Source organism: Achroia grisella, unplaced genomic scaffold, assembly GCF_030625045.1.
Source record: "Achroia grisella isolate CSIRO2021 unplaced genomic scaffold, CSIRO_AGI_Agris_v1 utg1589, whole genome shotgun sequence".
In the NCBI taxonomy this organism is placed as follows: Eukaryota; Metazoa; Arthropoda; class Insecta; order Lepidoptera; family Pyralidae; genus Achroia; species Achroia grisella.
Window position 1 is genome coordinate 1152244 of NW_026712660.1, and position 21248 is coordinate 1173491.

Below are 21248 nucleotides of genomic sequence, written 5' to 3' on the forward strand. Positions count from 1 at the left end.
CTGCGGCTGGAGACCCTCTGCCACGGGGGGCGCCCAGGGGCGTAACTTGCCCCTGACGAACCTATAAGGACGCCCCCATGGATCCCTGTCCAGGGTCTCCAGGAGTTCTTCCCTGGCTGTCTCCTTGGCCCTGCTGATGGACAGCTGCAGAGCTTTCTTCCTCTCTTTGTACTGCTCGTACAGCTGTGCTTCCTCGTCGGCGTCGCGGCCCCGCCTGAGTCGGCGGTGCCTGGTGTACCGGCGGCGGGCGGCGGAGCACTCCTCCCTCAACGCCGCTATCTCCTCCGACCACCAGTACACCTGACGCCTAGGAGGTCGAGGGCCGGCTCGGGGCATCGCCGCGTCGCAAATGTGCGACAGAGCCTCACCGAACCAGCCCACCTCTGCGTCGACCTCCACAGGCCCCTCCGGTATGGGAACCCAGGCCTGGACGATGGAAGCCTCCATCAGCACGTCTTTATTCAGACGTTTCAACACCCATCTGGGGAGTTGTGGGACATTCCTCTCCTGGCGACCGGGGTGCGGAGCTACGGGTGAGGGGAGAACGTCTATCCGAATGTAACGATGATCGGATAGCGTCTCCACCTCATCCAACACCTGCCAGCTCCGCACCCTCTGTGCGATCGCTGGACTGCAGAGGGATACGTCGACATGCGACTCCCCCTGCTGTCTCACGCACGTGGCGGCCGACCCTCGGTTCAACACCACCAGGCCGGCCGCGGCCGCCCAGTCTTCCAGGACCCTGCCTCGAGAGTCGGTGATGGGGGAGCCCCATGCCGTGGATTTGGCATTGAAGTCCCCCATCACCATCATTGGACGGGCCGAGTATAGCTCCATAGCGGCCCCCAGCCCGTCCATGAACTGCTCGAACTCGGCGAGAGTCCTGTTCGGAGAGAAGTATGTCCCGACAACGACGGTTTCCCCCCCAACTCACACCTATGTACCCCGCTCCGCCGAATAGGCGGCTGACGAGCGGGGTCGCGGGGTTGCCCGCGCCGACAATGGCCACCAGGCCAGAGGGGTCGCCGAACCAATGGTCACTTCGTGGGACACGATATGGTTCGGCGACCACTGCAAGGTCAACTCCCCACTGCACCGCGCTCTGCAGAAGCAGATCTTGGGCGCGCGCGCAGTGGTTGAGATTCCCCTGCAGGAGGCGATGGACTGCCATTATTGACCGGTGTCCATCACCTCAGCCTCTCCCCGGCGGCCATTGCCGCGGGCCGACGACAGTGCGGATCCCTTCTTTTTGTTGCGGGACTGGGGGCACTTTTTGGCCCCCACCCGGTGGTCAGCTGGGCGACCTGCCGCTGCGCAAACCACGCAGTGTGGGGCCGCCGAACATCCGGCCGCTTTGTGGCCGGGAACCCCACACCGGTAGCACAAGCCACTCCGGTCCTCCTCGTGCGAGCACCTGGCCAGCACGTGCCCGCTTTCGAGGCACCGGAAGCACCGGAGTGGCTTCTGCCGCAGCAGTTCCACAGCGGCTGAGACCCAGCCGATCCGGATCCGCCCTGCCGTCGTCACCTTCTTGACCGCGGCCAATGGGGCCCGCACCCAGCAGGTGCCCAGGCCCGACGCGCCGCGCCGAATCTCCCCGACGTTGACGGCGTCCGCCGTGCACTCGCCGTGCTGTGCCACGGCGGCCGCCACCTCCTCCCGGTCGGTACCGTCATCCAGGCCCATGACCCTCATGTCGGCCGTGTTTGTGGGCCTGGCGATTCGGACCGTACCGGCCGGGAAGACATCCCGGAACTTCGACGCGAGCGCGTCGGCCTGGTCTCCCGTCTGGGACCCTGGGATCTCCAGGATCCGGGCCCCAGTAGCCGCGGTCTTAAAGCGCAGGCTTCCTATCCCCAAGGAGGCGAGGTTGATTTTTTCCTTCGCCTCCTTGAGGACGGCGGAGTAGGTCACTCCCGCCGCTTCTGCCTCCGGGCACAGTGTAACCACCACCGCCGCCGATCGCGGGGCACGCAACTTTGATGGCGACGGCGGGGCCGGCTTTCCCTTCTTCCCCTGAGAAGGAGCCCCAGAGGTCCTCTGAGTACTCTGAGTACTCTGGGTCTGCCTCTCAGGGACGTTGCGGTTTTTGCCGCCCCGTCGTACCACTGTGCTCCAGCCCTCGGTTGCGCGCCCCGCGCCCGACGGCCCCGGCTGTTGGCTGCCAGGGGCAGGCCGGTTGGCGGGTTGAAGCGGCGGGAATTCTGCGCCTCGCGCCCCCCGCAGATGGGGAGCGTCCCTGAACCCCGGTCCCCCTGCGCCGGGGAGCCGTGACAATACCTCGTATTGCCCGTCGCTTTGCAGCGGCGGGCGGCAGTCAGGGCGGATTGATGCCGCCGGGGAGCTAAGGCCCAGGGCAGCCTTAATTTCCCGGATGCCCTTATCAATTTGGGCACCGATACGGGCATCTATTAGCTCCCCGGTCGCCCGCATTATATCGGCCCTGAAGGCCCCGATCTCATCCGGCTCAGGGGTCGGGACAGGTGGCCTCAATCTCGGCCCCTGTGGCGCCTGTGAAGCGGCTAAAGGACGTTGCGGCCCCGAGCTCACCGCGAGTTGCCGCATTTGGGTTTGGAGCGCTTGGAGCTGGTTTCGGAGCTCCTTGTTCTCCTTACGGAGCTCCTCTACCTGCTCCTCCAACTTTCGCCGTTTGACGGCACCCGCGGTGAACTCGCTGTTGATGGCGGCACTCTCGTCCAGTTCCTCCGCCATCATCAGCACGGAGCTGATGCTGTCCGTTAGCCGCCTCTGGTCGGTCCCCTTTAGGTTCCCGCACCTGTGCACCGTGTCCAGGGCAGCCCCGAGCATTCTCTGGGCCTCCGCCCTGAAGACGGCCACAGGCTGCGAGTCGTCCTTTTGGGGGACCTTCCCCTTTCCCGCAGGAACCTCTGAGGGTCGGACAAACACCCCGTCGTCCCCTTGTTTTTCCTGCCGCCGGGACTTCGGCGACGTTGCCGGACTCTTTGTGCCACGGCCCACTGGCACCACCAGGACAATCCCATTCCCGGACGACGGGCAGGGGATTTTAGACGGCTTGGCACACCCGCCCGCCGCCCCGGAAGGGCCCGGTCCATCTACGTGCGGCCGCTTCGGCACGGCCGCTTTCGCTAGCCCGTCCTCGCTCGACACAAGGCAGCCGGACAAATCGTCCTCTACCAGCATCGAGCGCGTCGAGCGCGTGGAGCGCGTCGACGACGCTGATGAGGGCCGAGATGCCCGCGACCTTGCTCGCGAGACGGGCCGCGACCTCGCCGCCGACCGCACCGTGTCGGCGTCCGCCAATGTGACGGAATCCGTCATGGACCAAAAGTCCAGGTCCCGGGGTAGGGACAAACGCTCCTCGTCCCCCCCGGCGGGGGACGGGTAAAGGAGGGGGCTGGTAGTACCAGCCACTCCCTCAGATCGGCGCCAAAAGAGACACGCCCAACCGAAGTTGGGCGGGTAATACGGAGGCTAGCGCCTCCACAGGCTGCTCCAGGGCTTCCCCTGGAGCAGGCACAGCAAACAGGAGTTGCCCCCTGTCGCTCCCGGTGAGTCCACCAAAATCCACCTCAGCGCAACAAGAACAACAAAACAAACGAAACTTAACCTAACTAACCTAACCTAAGTATATGTACAAAACCTAACCTATTTAATTAAAAGAAAAAAGAAAGAATAAAAGAATCAACACAAACAAACAGACACACTACTATACTAAAATCGTAACCTAACTAACCTAACCTAACTATATATGTACAAACCTAACTAACTTAACAATTAAAAGAAAAGAAAGAAAAGAAAGAAAGAAAGATAATATATTGCGCTAGCGCCAAGAAGAAAACACCTCAAAACAATCAAGAAGGCCCCAAGTACAACCTAACCTAACCTAACCTAACCTAACCTAACCCCGTCGTGCCCATGTGACCAGAACACACCCGAAACACTATTACACACATTATATCACAATGCCCTCGCTTTGGAAGGAAAAGAATGGATCTGGAAATAGAATTAGGAACGGAAATAAAGTCAGAAAATTTCAAGGAAATTATAAAGAAAAAAGAGCATAGAGAAAAATTTTTAAAGTACGCAAAAGAAGTAATAAACAAGGTATCAAACATAAATAGTGATAAGCAAAGCTGTATCTAGGTGTATAGTGGATATACAGTCATAGATAAGCAATAGATATAAGTAATAAAAAGAATAATAGTAATAGTAAGAATTGTAATAGATAAGTAAGAAATAAAATAGGCTAAAATTCAAGTATGTAAACAAAAGTAAAATAGATAACCCTTAGAAATGTAAATCCCTAATTAAGTTCGTCCACTAGGTTTAATTGTAGTAATTAAGAAAGTTACGTGTCTAATTGTAAAAAACCTGGAATTTCACATAGTTACTTAGTGTGTTTACTTGGCTGTACCCCCTAGCATTATATATATACGGCCCACCCTGTTGTAAACAGCGGTTATATTATAGGTAAAAAAAAAAAAAAAAAAAAAAACCTAAATAACCTAAATTTATTTTTTTTTTTTTTTTATATATATCGTGTGGAAAAATCTTAGACCGTCACCCCGCCGGAGGGATGGCGAGGTGGTGTGTGGGACTTGTACCCACTAAAAAAACCACACGGTGTACCTACGAGCGCCTATGCCGGAGCCAGGGGATTCGCAAGTGCATTCTACCCCAGCTCCGACGGCGACGGCCCGCCCTGTAGATGTTGTAGGGCAGGCCCCATCTCGTTTTGTGGTTAGGGCGACCTATTTCGCCCTACTCCATTGTGGAGGCGTGTGGGTACACGCGCACACCTCCGGGGCCTTTGGATTGGGGGACTGCCTCCCTCAAGGCAGTCACCCCGGCCCCAGTGGGGGATAGAGGGGGACGGAGTTGGATACGCTCCCACCTCTAGGCCTGGCTCTTCTGCGGCGGAGGGAAGCGGGACGAGCTGGCTCCCGCTCCCTTTCCGCCGCCTCCTTCCGCGAGATAACTTCCTCGCAGAAGGAGCTCACCGCCAGCCACGATCTCTCGCTACTGACCATCCTCCGAACTAAATTCGGCAGCGAGAGATCGTCCCCCACTATTCGTGTGAGGACACGGCGCTCACTCTCGAACGCTGGACATTCGTCCAGCGTGTGTTGCGCCGTGTCCTCCACACCTCCGCACTCGTGGCAGCCGGTCGTCGGATCTTCGCCACATGACACAGATACCGCCCGAAGCACCCGTGCCCGGACAGTATCTGCGTCATGCGGTACGTCAGTGGCCATCTCCTATTCATCCACCTTTTGAGGATGGGACGGACAGCCTCGACGGTCCTCAGGCCGGCCGATGGACTGGCCAGCCTTTCTCTCCACCTGATCCTGAGGATCCGCCGAAAGTCGGACATCCGCGCTCCAATCTCGTGGCCAGCGGATGCCTCCCCCATGGAATGTCGTTCCGCGCGCCAGTGGTACACTGACGCGTGGAGCTCCGCTACCAAGTCCCACGGAGGAGACCCCGCCAGCAGACCCGCCGCTTCCCCGGATATGGTGCGGTAGCCTCTTATGGCCCGTATGGCCATGACCCTGTGTGGCCTGTTAAGGCAGGCCACATTTTCCCTACCTAGGGCCCCCACCCAGATGGGGGCTCCGTACAGGGCCATGGACCGCACCACGCCGAGGTATAGGCGGCGGGAACCTTCTCCCCCCCTCACGTTTGGCAGCAGCCAGCTAAGAGCGCCGGCGGCTGCCATAAGGCGAGGGACCAGGTTCCGAAAGTGAGCGCGGAAGCTCCAACGACTGTCCAGGTCAAGCCCCAAGTATCGAATACAGGGCTTGACCCCCACCCTCTGGCCACTGACGACCAGCTGGGCATCCGGAGGTGGCGCACGCCGAGGCCCATGAAAACATAGGACCTCGGTCTTCTCCAGCGCCACCTGGAGCCCAAGCCTTCTAATTCGGCCGACGACCAGTGCCACGCTTGCCGTGGCAAAGCGGGTAGCCTCCCGTAGGTCCCGCCCCCGGGCAGTGACCAAGGTGTCATCCGCGTAACACACGAGGTCAGTGCCCGTTAAAAGGGCGCCCCGCAGGTTCCAATCATACCCGATGTTCCACAGGATCGGGCCCAGAACCGACCCCTGTGGAACACCGCGTTGCATGTCCCTCGGCACTACAACGCCGTTCCGCCCCGTGTATAAACCTAACCTAACCTAACCTAACCGGAGGTTATAAATATCGTCCTTCACCTATATTGGACAATCAGGACGAAATTAAATCGCGTTCTACGTTTTACACAAATACACAAATAGCGCCATCTGGTGAGTGAAGGGATGTATTAAACACAGCGCCATCTAGTGAGTAGAGGTTATTTTGTTTCGTTTCGAACGCCATCTATTGTGAAATGGTTGCTCTTATTGATTCAGATTGAATCAATGCTTATCCCGCGCCTAGAATTATTCATTAGTATTAGTATTAATTATGCTATTGTTCGGCAATTTGCGCTATAAGTTACTGTATCCAGTTGAGTTATTGTAAAGCAATCTATCGTGAAATGGTTGTTCTTATATTGATTCGAATTGAATGCTTTTCGCGCACAATTGTTTATTAGTAGTATTAATTAATTAATTATGCTATTGCTCAGCAGAAGGCGCTATAGTTATTTATTGTATTGCTTGTATCCATTATATATATAATAAATAAATATATAATATATACCTGACGGCCTGAGGACCGTCGAGGCTGTCCGTCCCATCCTCAAACGGTGGATGAATAGGAGACAAATAATCTAATCATGACACAGTTACTGTCCGGGCACGGGTGCTTCGGGCGGTATCTGTGTCATGTGGCGAGGAAGGAGCCGACGACCGGCTGCCACGAGTGCGGAGGTGTGGAGGACACGGCGAAACACACGCTGGACGAATGTCCAGCGTTCGAGAGTGAGCGCCGTGTCCTCACACGAATAGTGGGGGACGATCTCTCGCTGCCGAATTTAGTTCGGAGGATGATCAGTAGCGAGAGATCATGGCTGGCGGTGAACTCCTTCTGCGGGGAAGTTATCTCGCGGAAGGAGGCGGCGGAAAGGGAGCGGGAGTCAGATAGTGCTTCCCTTTAGAAGAATAGAGGTGGGGGCGTACCCAACTCCGCCCCCCTCTATTTTGGGGCCGGGGTAGAAGCATTGAGGGAGGCAGTCCCCCAATCCAAAGGCCCCGGAGGTGTGCGCGTGTATCCACACGCCTCCAATATATATTAACCAGAAAACGAGATGGGTGCCCTACAACATCTACAGGGCGGGCCGTCGCCGTCGGAGCTGGGGTAGAATGCACTTGCGAATCCCCTGGCTCCGGCATAGGCGCTCGTAGGTACACCGTGTGGTATTTTAGTGGGTACAAGTCCCACACACCACCTCGCCATCCCTCCGGCGGGGTGACGGTCTATTGAAGATTTTTCCACACGTTAAAAAAAAAAAAAAGGCTCCCTACTGGACCTGCTGTCTACGCAATTGGACGGACGTTCTGTCATATTACCGAAGTCATATGCGGGTAGGAAATCTTGCATTCCAGATCTGTATGTAATTAAATATAAGTTTATGAATTAAGTAAATGAATATCACTATTTCTACGATTAAGTTAAGTAAGTTAGTCTGGATATTACGAGTAAGGAGAAGTACTGGATATTACTTCTCCTTATTCTAGCGTATTGTGAGAGATTGTGGAATGAACTACTTTTCTCATGAGACTACAGCATGAAGGGTTTTTCAAGAAGATATTAAGGTGTTCTTTTTTTTTTTGAGTCGGGCCGGGGGTGTCATGCACGGGACTTCTCTTGGCATTCCTTAGCGAATTCCTCTTCCATAGTGAAGAAGTTGCTCCGCCATAACCTTCGCCCCGTATGCCTTTACCTAATGCGCTTACTGCAATAATTTCATTGATTTTTTTTTTTTTTTTATTTATCTATCAAGATAAATTGGTAGGTATATTACAAATAAAGAAATTTCATTAGTAACATTTACTTTTATTACACTAGTATCACAAAGTTCGTTTTTTATTCTATGTACTTATATTATTAAAATTTAACAGATGATACAAAGTAAATATTTATTTTTTATTTGAGACAGTTATTTACATTTAATGAGTCTATTGCTGATCAAGATTTTATTTTTCTCTTTTTAATAAGTTATGTTAATAATACAATTACTATTGCAAATACGTTGACAACATTATATAGTATGACGCGTACTATATATATGATTCTATACATTATAGAATCGTACAAATAAATACGTCAAGTCCATTCTCGATCGTTGGGTACTGTACAGTGTAAATATTTAACATTTTATTTTTTTATTATGTGTATTATTATACAAGTGGTGGTCACACGAGCACTGGGATCCGCCGTGGCTTGACCCGGAGTCCGTTCTCCCGCTATAAGGCCATCTCGGGGCCGATGATGGCGACGCTCACCCTCGTGGCGCTGTCCACGGCGTCGCCGGCGGTCGCCCCCAACGCCCCCAGCGCCCCTACGGCCCCCACCGCCCCCACCACCCCCGCCGCCCCGTCCACGTGGTACGCCGGCACCGCGCCCCCGCCGATGCTGCGCAGCTCCAGTAGCCGCCTAGGATCCAGGCACAACCCATTTTCTTCTATGTCGCAGTTGTGACGATCACTACTGATGAGTTTCAGTCGAGGATACAAAAACGTCTCATCGGTCTGGACTTGTCTATCCAACGAGCCGTTCTTTTCTGGAAATACATGAAATAATACGTTTTATATGGTATAGAACGAGGTTTAATTTTGATATAGTAAACGTCATACTATATAAAGTAAAGTAGTAGGTAACTCTGCGCGGGGACGGGGGACGGTGAAACGTTTCGGTCGGGAGGAGGAGTGGAGCGGGCGGGTGGATGCGGGCGCGTGCACTGACCGGTGTCGTTGAGCGTGGAGAGGTCGGTGGAGGGCGTGAGGTCGGCGGCGCGCGGCAGCGGCGCGGCGCCCACGAAGGCGGCGCACACCGCGCCCCCCGCCGCGCCCGCCGCGCCCCCCGCGCGCGCCGCGCCCCCCGCGCACCCCGCGCCGCCCGCGCGCCACCGCGGCGGCATCAGCGTCGCGCGCACGTTGCGCTCCGGCCGCACTATGATTATGTACAGCTGCAACGACACATCCATCCGTCATCTCATCGCGATATATATTAAAGAATTGGCGATCGGTGTCGATGAAATGAAATAGAGGTCCACCTTAGGCGCGAAGAGACAGGCGAGGGTGACGCTCGCGCTCAGGGAGATCGTGACGGCCATGCTGGTCACCCGCAGCGGGACGTGGCTCGCGGTGCCGAAATATAACGGCACGAACGCCAGCCAGATCACGCAAGTCGTGTACATTGTAAACCCTGCAATGAATAATGTAGGCTTTAGGCGTGTTCGCGATTGAGTGTATATGAATGTAGGAGTGAGGGTGGCGGGTGTACCGATGTGCTTGCTCTCGTTGAAGGCCTCCGGTATCTTCCTGGTGAGCACGGCGTACACGGTGCACACCACGATGAGCACCACCGGGTAGAAGAACGCGATGGTGTAGGAGGCGTCCACGTACGAGTCGCACACCAGCATGTTGTCCTCCCGCGACGGGTGGTGGTGGATGGCGCGCGCCGGGGACACCACCTGCCATACCACCACCACCACCACCTGCCCAACAACACCATCATCATCACCGCCTTGAGTGTGTGTGTGCACGTACACAACTCGCAGGTAGTGATCGAGAAAATTAACGGTTGTGCATAGTTTCACGAGGAAAATGCTTAGGGTATGATCGAAACCTACATTACGTTCGTGAGAGTGATTACTTAAAGTCGACGATGTACTATCGCCCAATAATTACAAATTGTTATATATTGCAAAACATGGTATCCGTAATACACTACACACAAAATAAATTATTTAACAGATATAAATTAAAAAAAAAAAAAAAAAAAAAAAACTAGCATTGTACCTGAATTGAAACTAGTATTGAGCAAATGACTAGTTGTGACTTCGGCGATATGAGCGAGGGCCGGCGGGCGGAGTGCTTGCTGGCGTCAAAGATACGAGCTATCCTGTTGGTTTTCGTCAAGAGCGCCGCGTATACCACTGTGAAACAGAAGCCGGTTCCAAATCTGGAAATAAACATGAAAAACATAAATAAGTAATTGACACTATTCAATCTGGATGGAGGTACTGCACGTGGATAGTGTGAAATATGCATAGTGGATAGAGTTACCGTTGCAGAGAGCAGAGGAAGTCGGTGGGGCGCAGCACGAGCGCGAAGGTAATGAGGTAGCACATCATGATGCCGGTCAGCAGCACGAACGACAGCTCGCGGCCACTGGCGCGCACCACCGGCGTGTCGCCGTGGGCCGCCCACACGCTCAGCACGAATCTAATTGCACACGCGGTGCGATACTTCATTTAATTGTGATTTCACATCGAAATGTTGTTGAATATATGAGATTTCTTGTATTTTTTTTTTTAAACAACAGAGATTGATTTGCTGAGCATCAAAATGGGATTTTATATAGGAGGAGAATTAAATAAAGTGTTGTGAGTATTACGTAGTGAGCAGTAGACCGAGCGTGGAGAAGGCCATGGCTCCGATGGCGGCGGGGTGGTCGGGCCGCAGGTAGAGCTCGGGCACGCGCGCGCAGCTGGTGCGCGCCGCGTCCGGCAGCGTGCCCAGCGGACACTCCGCGCACGCCGTCTCCGACACCGGCGACCGGATCTGTACGCACCACACACACGCATTACATACACACACACACACATGCTCCCGAACTACTGCCACCGCCCATGTATCGGACAGCCGATACGATATGTACTGCAGCTATTTCACTAGTGAATGATCGTATCGCATAATAATAAAAAAAAAAAAAAATGTGATATATTTTAATCAACAAGATATCAGCAAATGATGACCGGAAAAAGGAAAATGAATGTCCCAATTCTAGACAGGTCTTGAGGTCGGTTTGTTGCATGCTCGTAATTTATAATTAATAATTTTGGGTCCAATAAAGTGTTGAGTGGTACAGGAGCGTTAATTAACAGTATTATTCCGGCGGACTGTTCAGAATATTTATATGTGATGTGGACCTCGTATTGTGTGCAGTTGAAGCAGTGCCAACAGCAGCTCTCTCCCTCCACGTACTGCTTGGCCTGCCCCAGCTCGCACTCCGCGCTGCACACCGACTCCGGCGGCCGCCGCTCCTCCCATTTGAATTGGATGTCTGCATCAAATATGTCATTTTTAAACTCTGTCGTCGTTATCAAAGCAGCGACTTACACACCAGTCACTTTCAATTCGGGAACGATTTATTATTTCCGACGATGATGAATCAAGGTCCGTATTTTCGTAATTATTATTTTTAGGCCTTAAAGACGTCAAACGCAAATATTAAAGCGGGCCGACGTAGTCGGAGTCAGGGTGGAAGGTGGAAGTGTCAACGCAATCTCGTGACTCCAACAATAGGCGCTTCGTCTCACTCCTTGGAGTCTTTAGTGAGTACGAGTATTTCGCTTGACTCTCCAGAGCGGGCTCTGAGACACTAGATCACTCCATGAGGGAGTTTCTCCAAGTAAATAGATATAGAATGTAATAATTAGCAGCAGTGTACCAACCGTCCATGTTCAGTTCCAGTTCCCCGTCCAGATATCTGCCGACCTTAAGCCAGCGATAGACTCCCGGCGAGACTTGCTTGAAGTGTAGGATGTTGTAGCGCACGGGACCGTCGCCGTTACTGTCGAAATGAAACTCGTCGCCGCTGAGACCTGCGCATGCGACGTATTAAAATATAATTGAATGGCAGTGGTTCTGATATTTATGTCTATTGGGTAAGTTTAAATGGCTACCTATGAACCGCACTTTCCGCAGGTAGCGCAGGAGCGCCGCGCCGCTCGCCGGCCGCATCGCCTCGCAGAGCCCCGGCTTGCCGCCGCACAGATCGTCGTGCATGTCCCTGGGTAACAATACGACTAATTTAGTGATGTCGATGCAGAAGGTGGTCAGGAAATGAATATCGTAATTTAGATAGATAGAGAGAATTTGTAAATTTGCGACAACTGGGCACCTGATGGCGTGCACGAAGGCGAGAACAGCGTCGGCGACGAACTGCAGCTGCGCCTCGAACTCCGTGTTGTCGGCGGTGAGTCGCTCGCGGCCCGAGCACGCGCGCGAGTACTGCCCGTTGTAGGGCGTGCGCGCGCTGCCCGGGTACCGACATCGGAAGTGATCCTCCCAAAATTCTGCGCAATACACCGTTGTGTGTGACACCAAACAACAAACCCACTGCACTATTCATATTATTTTAATAGCGAAAAAACAACCTACAATTTTCGTATTTGTTAAAGATATTTATTTTACATGCTTGTATGTACAAATTTCCAATAGAAATAATATAATTGATGTGTTTTATGATTGCACCATAGGACGTCAATCATCAGCTATTTTTTCAATCTCCGCATAGTTCTGTAAAAATTTTCCGATACATTAATCATAAATACTGGATCATTCCTCATTCATTCATGGATGGACTCGGTAAGTATGTAAGCAGCGTAGTTATACGATGAAAACGAAGTGGTTATATGTACATATATTACGCGACGACAGTATAGTGCTTGTATAAGTTATAAATGTTTTATTCTCGAAGTACACATGTGAACATGTGATCACGTAGTAGGTAGGTACCAAATATTACCGCAACGTTTGTCGAGGTCACATGTTTCGTATTCGGTAAGTGAGTTGGATTCGCGAATGGATGCGTCGGTGAGAATTACCGACAAACCAGGGGTTCCTCGGGTTGTTCTGCACGGTGAGGTTGAGGAAGTAGTCGCGGAAGCCTCGCACGGGGTTGGCCTGCGGCTGCACACTGATGGTGCCCTCGACGGCGGCCTCGTTGCCCTCGGAGACGAGCGCGCGCGCGCTCCACCCGTCCGAGCCGACCCACCCGAACGTGTCGGTGGCGCGCAGCCGCCCCGCCGCCGCCATCACGCCCGCCACCTCCTGGTCCGACCCGAACACGATCACCCCTGCGACCGGTACAGGACACACCGTTATCACTCCACACCCTCTATGTATCTCTGCGTACCTTCAAATTCAGCGAGAACATTTCGGTGGATATACCTCTAGCTCTCGGTCGAGATAACAACCGTGACACTATTGCGTCGTAGGCGTTCTCGTCCGCCTCGCCGGAGTCCTTCACGAGCCGTTCCTTGACTGCGATACATATGTCGTTACGTGCCAGCAATGTCTCCAGTTCTTCGAATGCCTGTTGACGATGTCTATTATTGGTACGCGTTTGAAATGTCTTAACATAGCAATTATTGAGAAGAACGCTGCATCAGCGATACCTTGATGCCGTAGTTGGACTCCTCGTATATAATGGACACATATTTCCAGCCCAGTTTCTTCACTATTTCGACCATCGCTCGAACCTGATGTTGGTCGGAAGGAATGGTCCTTGTGAAGTACTCGAAGCGAGCTTTGTTCGATAGTTCTGGAGACGTCGAGAAAAACGAAACCTAAGAATAAAATATATCATTACTGTATATTGTTAAACTGCGCGTATTAAGATGTCGATTTTAAAGTAATTTTCTATTTAAACTATTAAAAGATCTGCATATAAACATGTATAATTTAGAATTCATAGCAGTGTTTGACTGCTTATTAATACATTCTTAAAAAAAAAAGTGAAAAAGTCATAAATAACATCGTAGTGAATAACGAATAATAATGTATTGTACTGCAAAGATGAATCTAGTAAATTAATTCTATGGGCAGGTTAGTACGGAGAAATCGATTATAAAGAAATGATATTAAGGCACCGGCCCGGTATGTAGACTGCTACGTCGGGCCGAATTGAATAATTATAATACGTATACTGGGCATCAGATGTACATATTTATATTTATATATATACCTAGTTATGGATTTTTTGATAATATTCAAATTAATTTAAAGATTCATATATGTTATAAGATTTCATATTTCATCAAATATATTCGTATTGTTAAATAAATAGCTACATTACTTAGGGAATATGTGGTGAGTACTTGGGGTATTTTGAAGAGTCGCAGCAGGTTGGCGACTTGCACTGAGGTGACGCTGGAGGCCGCGCCCACCACGCCGGAGATCACCTTCCGGACGGCGGTCGCGTTGCACGCGTATTCCGCGTCGTCGATGTTGCTTATCGAGCCTGCGGTCACCATACTACTCAGTAAAAATATATTATACTAAACATGATGTGACCAGGTTTAGCGCAATATATTTATAAGTTCGCAAACACGTGAATAATAATATTAAGAAAGAAATTTTGATTTAAGTTGACGGGAAAGGGAACAAAAAATGAAACGAAGTGTTGAAAAACGCCTTCTTCAAAATATCGATTTGATTTATCGATTTAACGGTAACAAATATGAAAAAATGTTTTAAATAATAGTTGTAGAGAATAAAAATCTGTACAAAATAGGTCGTTTTCATTTTTTCATTATCTGCTGCTGTTGTTTAGCCACAAAATGTAGACTTACTTTTTCATATGGCGCCAAAACTGGTCAAATCATGTTTATATAATTTGAAATTTGACTGGATTATAGCGTCGTTAGAGAGGGTGGGCGACGAGCGACACGAGCGTCACGGAGAAGGATGGCGGATTACCCTTGATGAAGTCGAGCGCCATCTCGAGGCCGTAGGTGTCGTTGTCGCAGTCGTCGAGCACGTGCGCGCCGAGCCGCACGCCGGGCGGCGGGAGGCGCGCGCGCGCCGCCTCGTCCAGCGCGAACAGCATCGCCTCCAGCGCCTGCACGCCGCCCTGAGACATCACGCGCCCGCACGTCGCGCCCTCCGACCGCGCGTGCACCTGCACCACAACACGCCACGCCACTCATGTACTCACGCCACACATACAACGCCGACATCATACAATCATACAAATACAAATCAACAGAATCCGCGGTGAGGTTGTACGCTGGTATTCTGTAAAACTAGCGACTGCAGCGCCACACGCTCGAGAGCGGGACGGAGGTAAGACAGGGACCAGCGATTTTTTTAGAAATATACGCAAACTCGATAGCATTTATTGGACAATCGAGTGAAGCAATGAACGAAATGAGTTGACTAAGCGCTTACGGAATACCAATACAGATACGAATTGCATTTATATATAATGGACAAAATTTTAAATCGTTCAATTAATACTGGATTTGAAATCTAGTATCACCGCTTTTTTACCATTAGTAAAATATAAATAAACAGAACAATAAAAAAAAAATTGGATTCCAATAACAAATCTTGACTTTGATCTGAATACGAGTACAGACAGCAGTCTAAAAGGAAAATTGGCTTTCATTTGCAGTGGAGAATTATTAAACGAATCTGCGTTTTGTAGATTTACATTTACATCGCAACTTTTGAACCCATATTTATTTAATAACTAATAAATATTAGCGTGCTCCTATTTTTTATCTTCTGATATGTAACTTGTAAGAATTAATTAGGTTATTAAAACGATCCCGTCACCACTCACAGCAGATTCTGGACACTGCCGCTTACTCAACCGCATGTCTTTGTATTTTTTTTATGAAGACCCGATATTTCACGACATCTTAATATAATATGTTCTAACCGACTGTAATAATAATTTTGTTCATTTGTTGTCACCGATGAGAACAAATTAACAAAATGTCTACTAAAGTTCAGAAACAAAACTAATAAGGTTGTTATTTAGAGTTGATATTTAAAAGATTTTTTCGCAGCAGGTTTATTTTACAACATAAATTTTATTAACATGAAAATATATTTGCATAACTTAAGTGTACAACTAAGAACCTAAAATAAAAAATCTATATAAATCCAGTAATGAATTAATTTTGTTTTGTTCATTGGGTAGCGAACAGAACATAGAAGACGCCGCGCGTGTAAACTCTCGGTAAACAAACTATTCATATTCATTGCTCGTTTATTTCTTAACTACTATACAATGTCCTTACAATCTCCTAATGTTATATTTGTGATGTGGAATGTGTAAGTAGTTTTTATTTGTAAATTAAAATTGTTTTCACTCCTGAATTATTCGTGCACTTCTGTCCTCTCGGCATTTCGCGTCGTAAGATTGGCGAAAACACATACTTGAAGCGAGCAATACAATATTATGTATAGAGAATTCGTTAGTAATAAATATATTATATTATTTTTCCTATCATATAGCAGCATCTCTATTCGGCTCTCATTTCGTGGCCGGGAATATGTACGAGCTGGAGTCGTACATTGTTTCGCAACATTAACATTGATAAATGTATCATTTAATATTTCACCAGAAATCAGTTCGCATGTTGTCATCAAGAACGCTTCGCGTACTCATTTAACATTAATCAGTTTCATAATCAAGTCATTGGTATCTTTTTTATGAACCAAAACTACAAAAGATTCTGATAGGTAATCAGAATCTTTTATAGTTTTGGTACAACGTACGATTAATGTAATAGTTTTTTTTTTAAATAATAAATTTTGTCATTTGGTCTAAAATAACACGGTGATAAATAATTAAGGTTTATAATTACAACTTAAGAAATTATATTAGTGTACATAATGTTATGTGACTTGGTAGTAATAAGTTTATAAATACGAGTATTAACACGTACTCGTACTCGTACTCGTACAGCGTTGAATTATGAATTTAATAAGGCGTATGAATGGGGCATATAGTAAATTGTGTGTCCGGCCAGTGGGGAGGAAATAAGAGGGCGACACGTAGTCGTGGGCAGCCGCGCCCGGGGCGGCACACATCTCTACCATAACACACCCATACTCAGTACACGAACAACGATTTTTTGTATTTGTTACCGCTCAAACTTTGGAAAGCCGAAATTAATTTCGATCCTACAAAGAATAGTGTTCTTTTTACAATAACTGGCTGCCGTCGTTGGCGCTTGGTGCAGTGCTCGAATTTTGTTAAAGTAAATCCTTTACTGCGATCACATGACAGTTTTAATAAGCGTCAGCGATGTGAATTTAACAATGCAATATTCGTAAATTATTACGGAGGAACTCGATATTAAAATAACAAGTATCTACTCCATTCATTATGAAAAAAAATATATATATGTACTTTTTTAAATATACTTGTTATAATAGTTTAGACTCGCGGCATTGACTGCGCCATGCCTATTAAAAGTAAGTACGTATATATAAATAAAAATGCGTTTATCTCGTGGAGGAGAGATTTGTACAGTAACAAAATTGGAATAATTATGTACAAAGACAGAAAACCAGAATAAAGAGCCATACAATAATTTACACAGCTCAACTAGTACCGAGCTATGCAGAGCTTGTGTTACATGTACTAGACAACTGATATAAATACTTAGATATATATATATTTTAAATACATACTTAATTTACATAGAAAACACCAACACGACGTTCAATGTATTACATGGCAATACAAACTGTTTTACACTCTATGTATTATTACGTAAATATTGAATTTGTTTTCATTGAGAGCAACGTGGGCCGCCACTAGGGTTTACTACCGACTTAGACCCCAAATTGATCAATTAAATATGAATTTTTATTTCTGACTGACTCTCCGGAGATGAAACCCTATTATGTTATGCATGTAGCACCACTCATGCGTTGCTATGACTAAGACGTCATGTCTCTATATTTGTAAACTCACTGCCGTTGCTCACCATCCGGAACCGGATACGCAGCTTGTAAAGCAATGCAGCAAGCAGTGGGTGGCTGCAATAGTTGGCTTTGGATGACGCGCACAGATTACTTTATACAAAGTGTTCGTACGTCTACTTCTTCAGATGTCTATAAACTGATAACTTCACTGATTAAGTACAATTATATTGTATGTAAACGCGCCAAGTTATTCCATACATAAATATAAGACAGCGAATGTGCGGTATATATAATGTGAGCTGGAACCACACGTGGGCACACTATACACCCGGCCGAGTGTGCAGACTAATGAATCATGCGGTGGGTTCATTTACTTTAATGATCTCCCCCCCTCGTGATGATGATGTTGTGTCCTAGTGATAGTGATGCATCGGACCGACGCGGCGACGCGACGCGCGACGGCGAGCACGCGACAGTTTTATTATTAAAAACGGGTAACAAACCAGAAAGATAAATATAGAAAACAATCTAAATATAGAAAGGTATTTATTCGTTTAGAACTGAATTTATTTAAATTTACCAGCGTAAAATTTGTTTAGATCAAAATTATACATTATTTATAATTAATATTATCCGGGTCTTAACACGAACTCATTTTATGGCAAATTAAAAATAACTAGACCATACTTCTCATAGGTACAAGTATGTCCATACACTCTCATGTTAGTTTCACCAAAATAATATATCAAAGTATTAAAATAGGATTGTACGTTTTGTTATAGCATTTGTTGAGATGACTAGGTATGCTAGGTATCCTTGCTTGCGTTTCTGAAGTACGCAGCACGCGTGAAGAACGTATTAGGAGATGTTCATTAAATTAACCAAAACTATAACCTTAAGAGGTCACGTTGTTTGACTTGTCTTGACACATACTAATAGCTATTTAACTGTATCGATCGTGATGCGGTTTAGTAGACAGCAATAAGGAAGTATTATATTATAGTTGCGGGTTCTACAATATTTTGGGATGATAAATACGTTTGTGTTGCTGAGTACCTACGATTATTTGTATAGCTCTAGGTTTTTCTATGTATTTAGAATATATATATCTATCAGTTGTTTTGTACCAATACTATAATACAATATTTGCTTAGTTAAGGAACTAGTAGTGCATCTGTGAATTGTCCTGAGTTCTTATTAACTATATATTGGTTCCTGTGTTAGCTGCGGCTGGATATATATATTATTAGATATTTACATTGCATTATATTTAGGAAAACTAAGTAGGTGGTGGTAATACCATCATAAGTCCACCGAGTATGATGTCACCCTCGACGACGGCCGCATGCTTCACCGGCCACAATGTTTCGTTTTCGGTAGGTTTCTTCTTGTACGGGAGCCGCACCTCGCGTCTGCCGGAACCACCTCCGCCAGCACTATTCACATCACCGCCGCCCTCCTCTTCTGTGATTTTCAGTCGTAGAGGTGGAATCGGTTTTGACGATTGTGCACTGGAATTGTATATATGATTGTGACGCGTCGTGTACGTTTGTTGGGTCGCGAGGGTGTCGGGCGCTGTGCGGCCGGTGTCCCGCTTGTTGTTCGGGTACGTGGAGCGGGCGGCGTCGGCCGCCTGCTCCGCGTCGTCCGGCCGGCCGGCCATGCTGGCCTGCAGGGACGAGGCGCTCGGCTGCGACATATTGTCCGTTTTATTTTTATACTTTTTCTTTTTGAACATTTTAGATATATCGAAGGGAGCTATGAGCGAGTGGGTCTCCCTTTTGTATCTGCTGTATTTTCTGGAGATGTAGTTTTCGTAATCTACGACGTAGTCGACGCGGCTGAGGAGTTTGAGGTCGCCGTCGAACATCTGAGATATGTTGGCGAAGTCGGCGCGCTGGTCGTAGACGATGGTGCGGAGGAAGCGGCCGGCGAGCCGGTCGTCGTGGTCGTCGGCCTCCCACCGCACGTGTGTGTGCAGCAGCGCCCGCCCGCCGCCGGCCGCCGGGCTCGGCTGGGGCCGCACGTGCACCAGCAGCGCCCACAGGGCCACCACCCGCACCATGCTTCACCCGAAGGCCTTCAAATCATTTATAGTGACATGCGATACGTAGTCGTATACCACACACATCCCTTACACACTTTTTAGTTATGATTCGATCCACAAACATATAGTATTATAATTCTAATATATTCTAAGAATTATTGCGTCTGTTTAGTATATTCGTTTGTACAATTAAATTTCATTTTTTTAAATTAAATAATCGCACATTAATTTAATATTTTATAAAATTTAATTCGCATTTAACAAGAAATAAAGTTAATTTTTATTAATAATTATATATGTGTGTTTTGTTATTATACGTTTTGTATATTTTCGTATGTAAATATAAAGAATATGGAACTGCGCTAAATAATATTCCGTTATAGCGCTGTTACTACTGTTGTAAAATAGTTGGAGTGACGAGATGTGTCGCGAGTTCGCGTTCGTCGCGTGTCGCGTGTCGCGTGTCGCGCGGCGGCGCGGTGTGTCGCGAGGCGCGTGGTCGGCGCGCGAGCTCGCCGCCCAGTGCCGGATAGTGGCTACGGCCGCTACGCCGCCACACCGCTACGAAGCTACGACGCTACGACTCTACGTGGCTACGCCGCTACGACGCTACGGCCTGACCGCGGAGAGCGTAGTCTTAGACGTGTCGGTGCAAAGCTCGTATCTTCTAAATTGAAGACTTCATGAAAGATGTATGCTGTAAATCGAATATAAACACGAACAATATATGTCTGTACACAAAACAAAACACAGTAACACTGTGCTACTGTGTTTTGTGTATATATATTTACACTGAACTAAGCAGATGTTTTATTAAACAACTGACAGATATAATCGATGACATTATGTTTTTTGTAAATATATAGAGTGTACCTATATATTTATAAAAAAAAACATACAGATTCAGGCCTACATATAATTAGATATTAAAAGACAGACTGTTGGTGCCGGTCAAATTTTTTTCAACATTCGTTTTTGACTTATTACTACGTAAGTGTTACGCCAACACAAAATTTACATTACTTGAAAAATGCATCCAGTATCTACAGTAAGTTTGTATGTTAAAATTTAATAAAACCAGCGACATATTATCGAAATTATAATGAAGTTGTAGTAATATTATTGATTCAAGTATTTTTTTTTATTTTCGTTGTATATATATTTTTTAACATGCTTACACAAGTTATAATAAGCAACTATTTAATTCCGCTTATACATATTCACTATCACTTATAACAAATTTATATTTACAACGCCGTGATAAAAATTACAAAATTCCGTTGATATGACAATAAGTTCATCTAATATTACAAGCATTGCTACATGTACAGGAGTTGGGTACAGTGTATGAGTTTGCTGTGACCCACACAATCTGGATGCTATGTTGTATAGCATCGAGATGATGCTATGTAAGTCCGGGCTGCTTTCCAACTTGATATGATATGTGGACTGATATGTGTGCGCGTTGTATGTGATGTATGGACGCGGGGCGGTGTAAAATACTCCGTGTATACACTAATAATGTTTGAGTTCAATTAGGTTTTGTTAAGTCTTTCTGTTGTCTAACTATGACTTGTATTATGTATTGAAATAGTAAGTAGTTGTGTTTGTAGTATG

At 47.7% G+C, this 21248-nt stretch overlaps 1 protein-coding gene across 1 annotated transcript; it reads right to left on the reverse strand.

Moving 5' to 3' along the window:
• Window positions 1-3397: 3397 nt before the first annotated feature.
• Window positions 3398-19649, reverse strand: LOC131841356 (metabotropic glutamate receptor 2-like). Its single transcript, XM_059189675.1, has 18 exons — window positions 18885-19649; window positions 14615-14816; window positions 14014-14156; window positions 13312-13482; window positions 13085-13229; window positions 12739-12990; window positions 12033-12207; window positions 11815-11921; window positions 11584-11733; window positions 11059-11192; window positions 10524-10690; window positions 10193-10351; window positions 9926-10088; window positions 9408-9621; window positions 9178-9329; window positions 8868-9090; window positions 8408-8685; window positions 3398-3550 (listed from the first exon to the last, which is right to left on the reverse strand). Exons 1-18 carry the CDS (start codon window positions 19647-19649, stop codon window positions 3398-3400), a joined length of 3753 nt encoding a protein of 1250 aa, XP_059045658.1.
• Between the last annotated feature and the right edge of the window lie 1599 nt (window positions 19650-21248).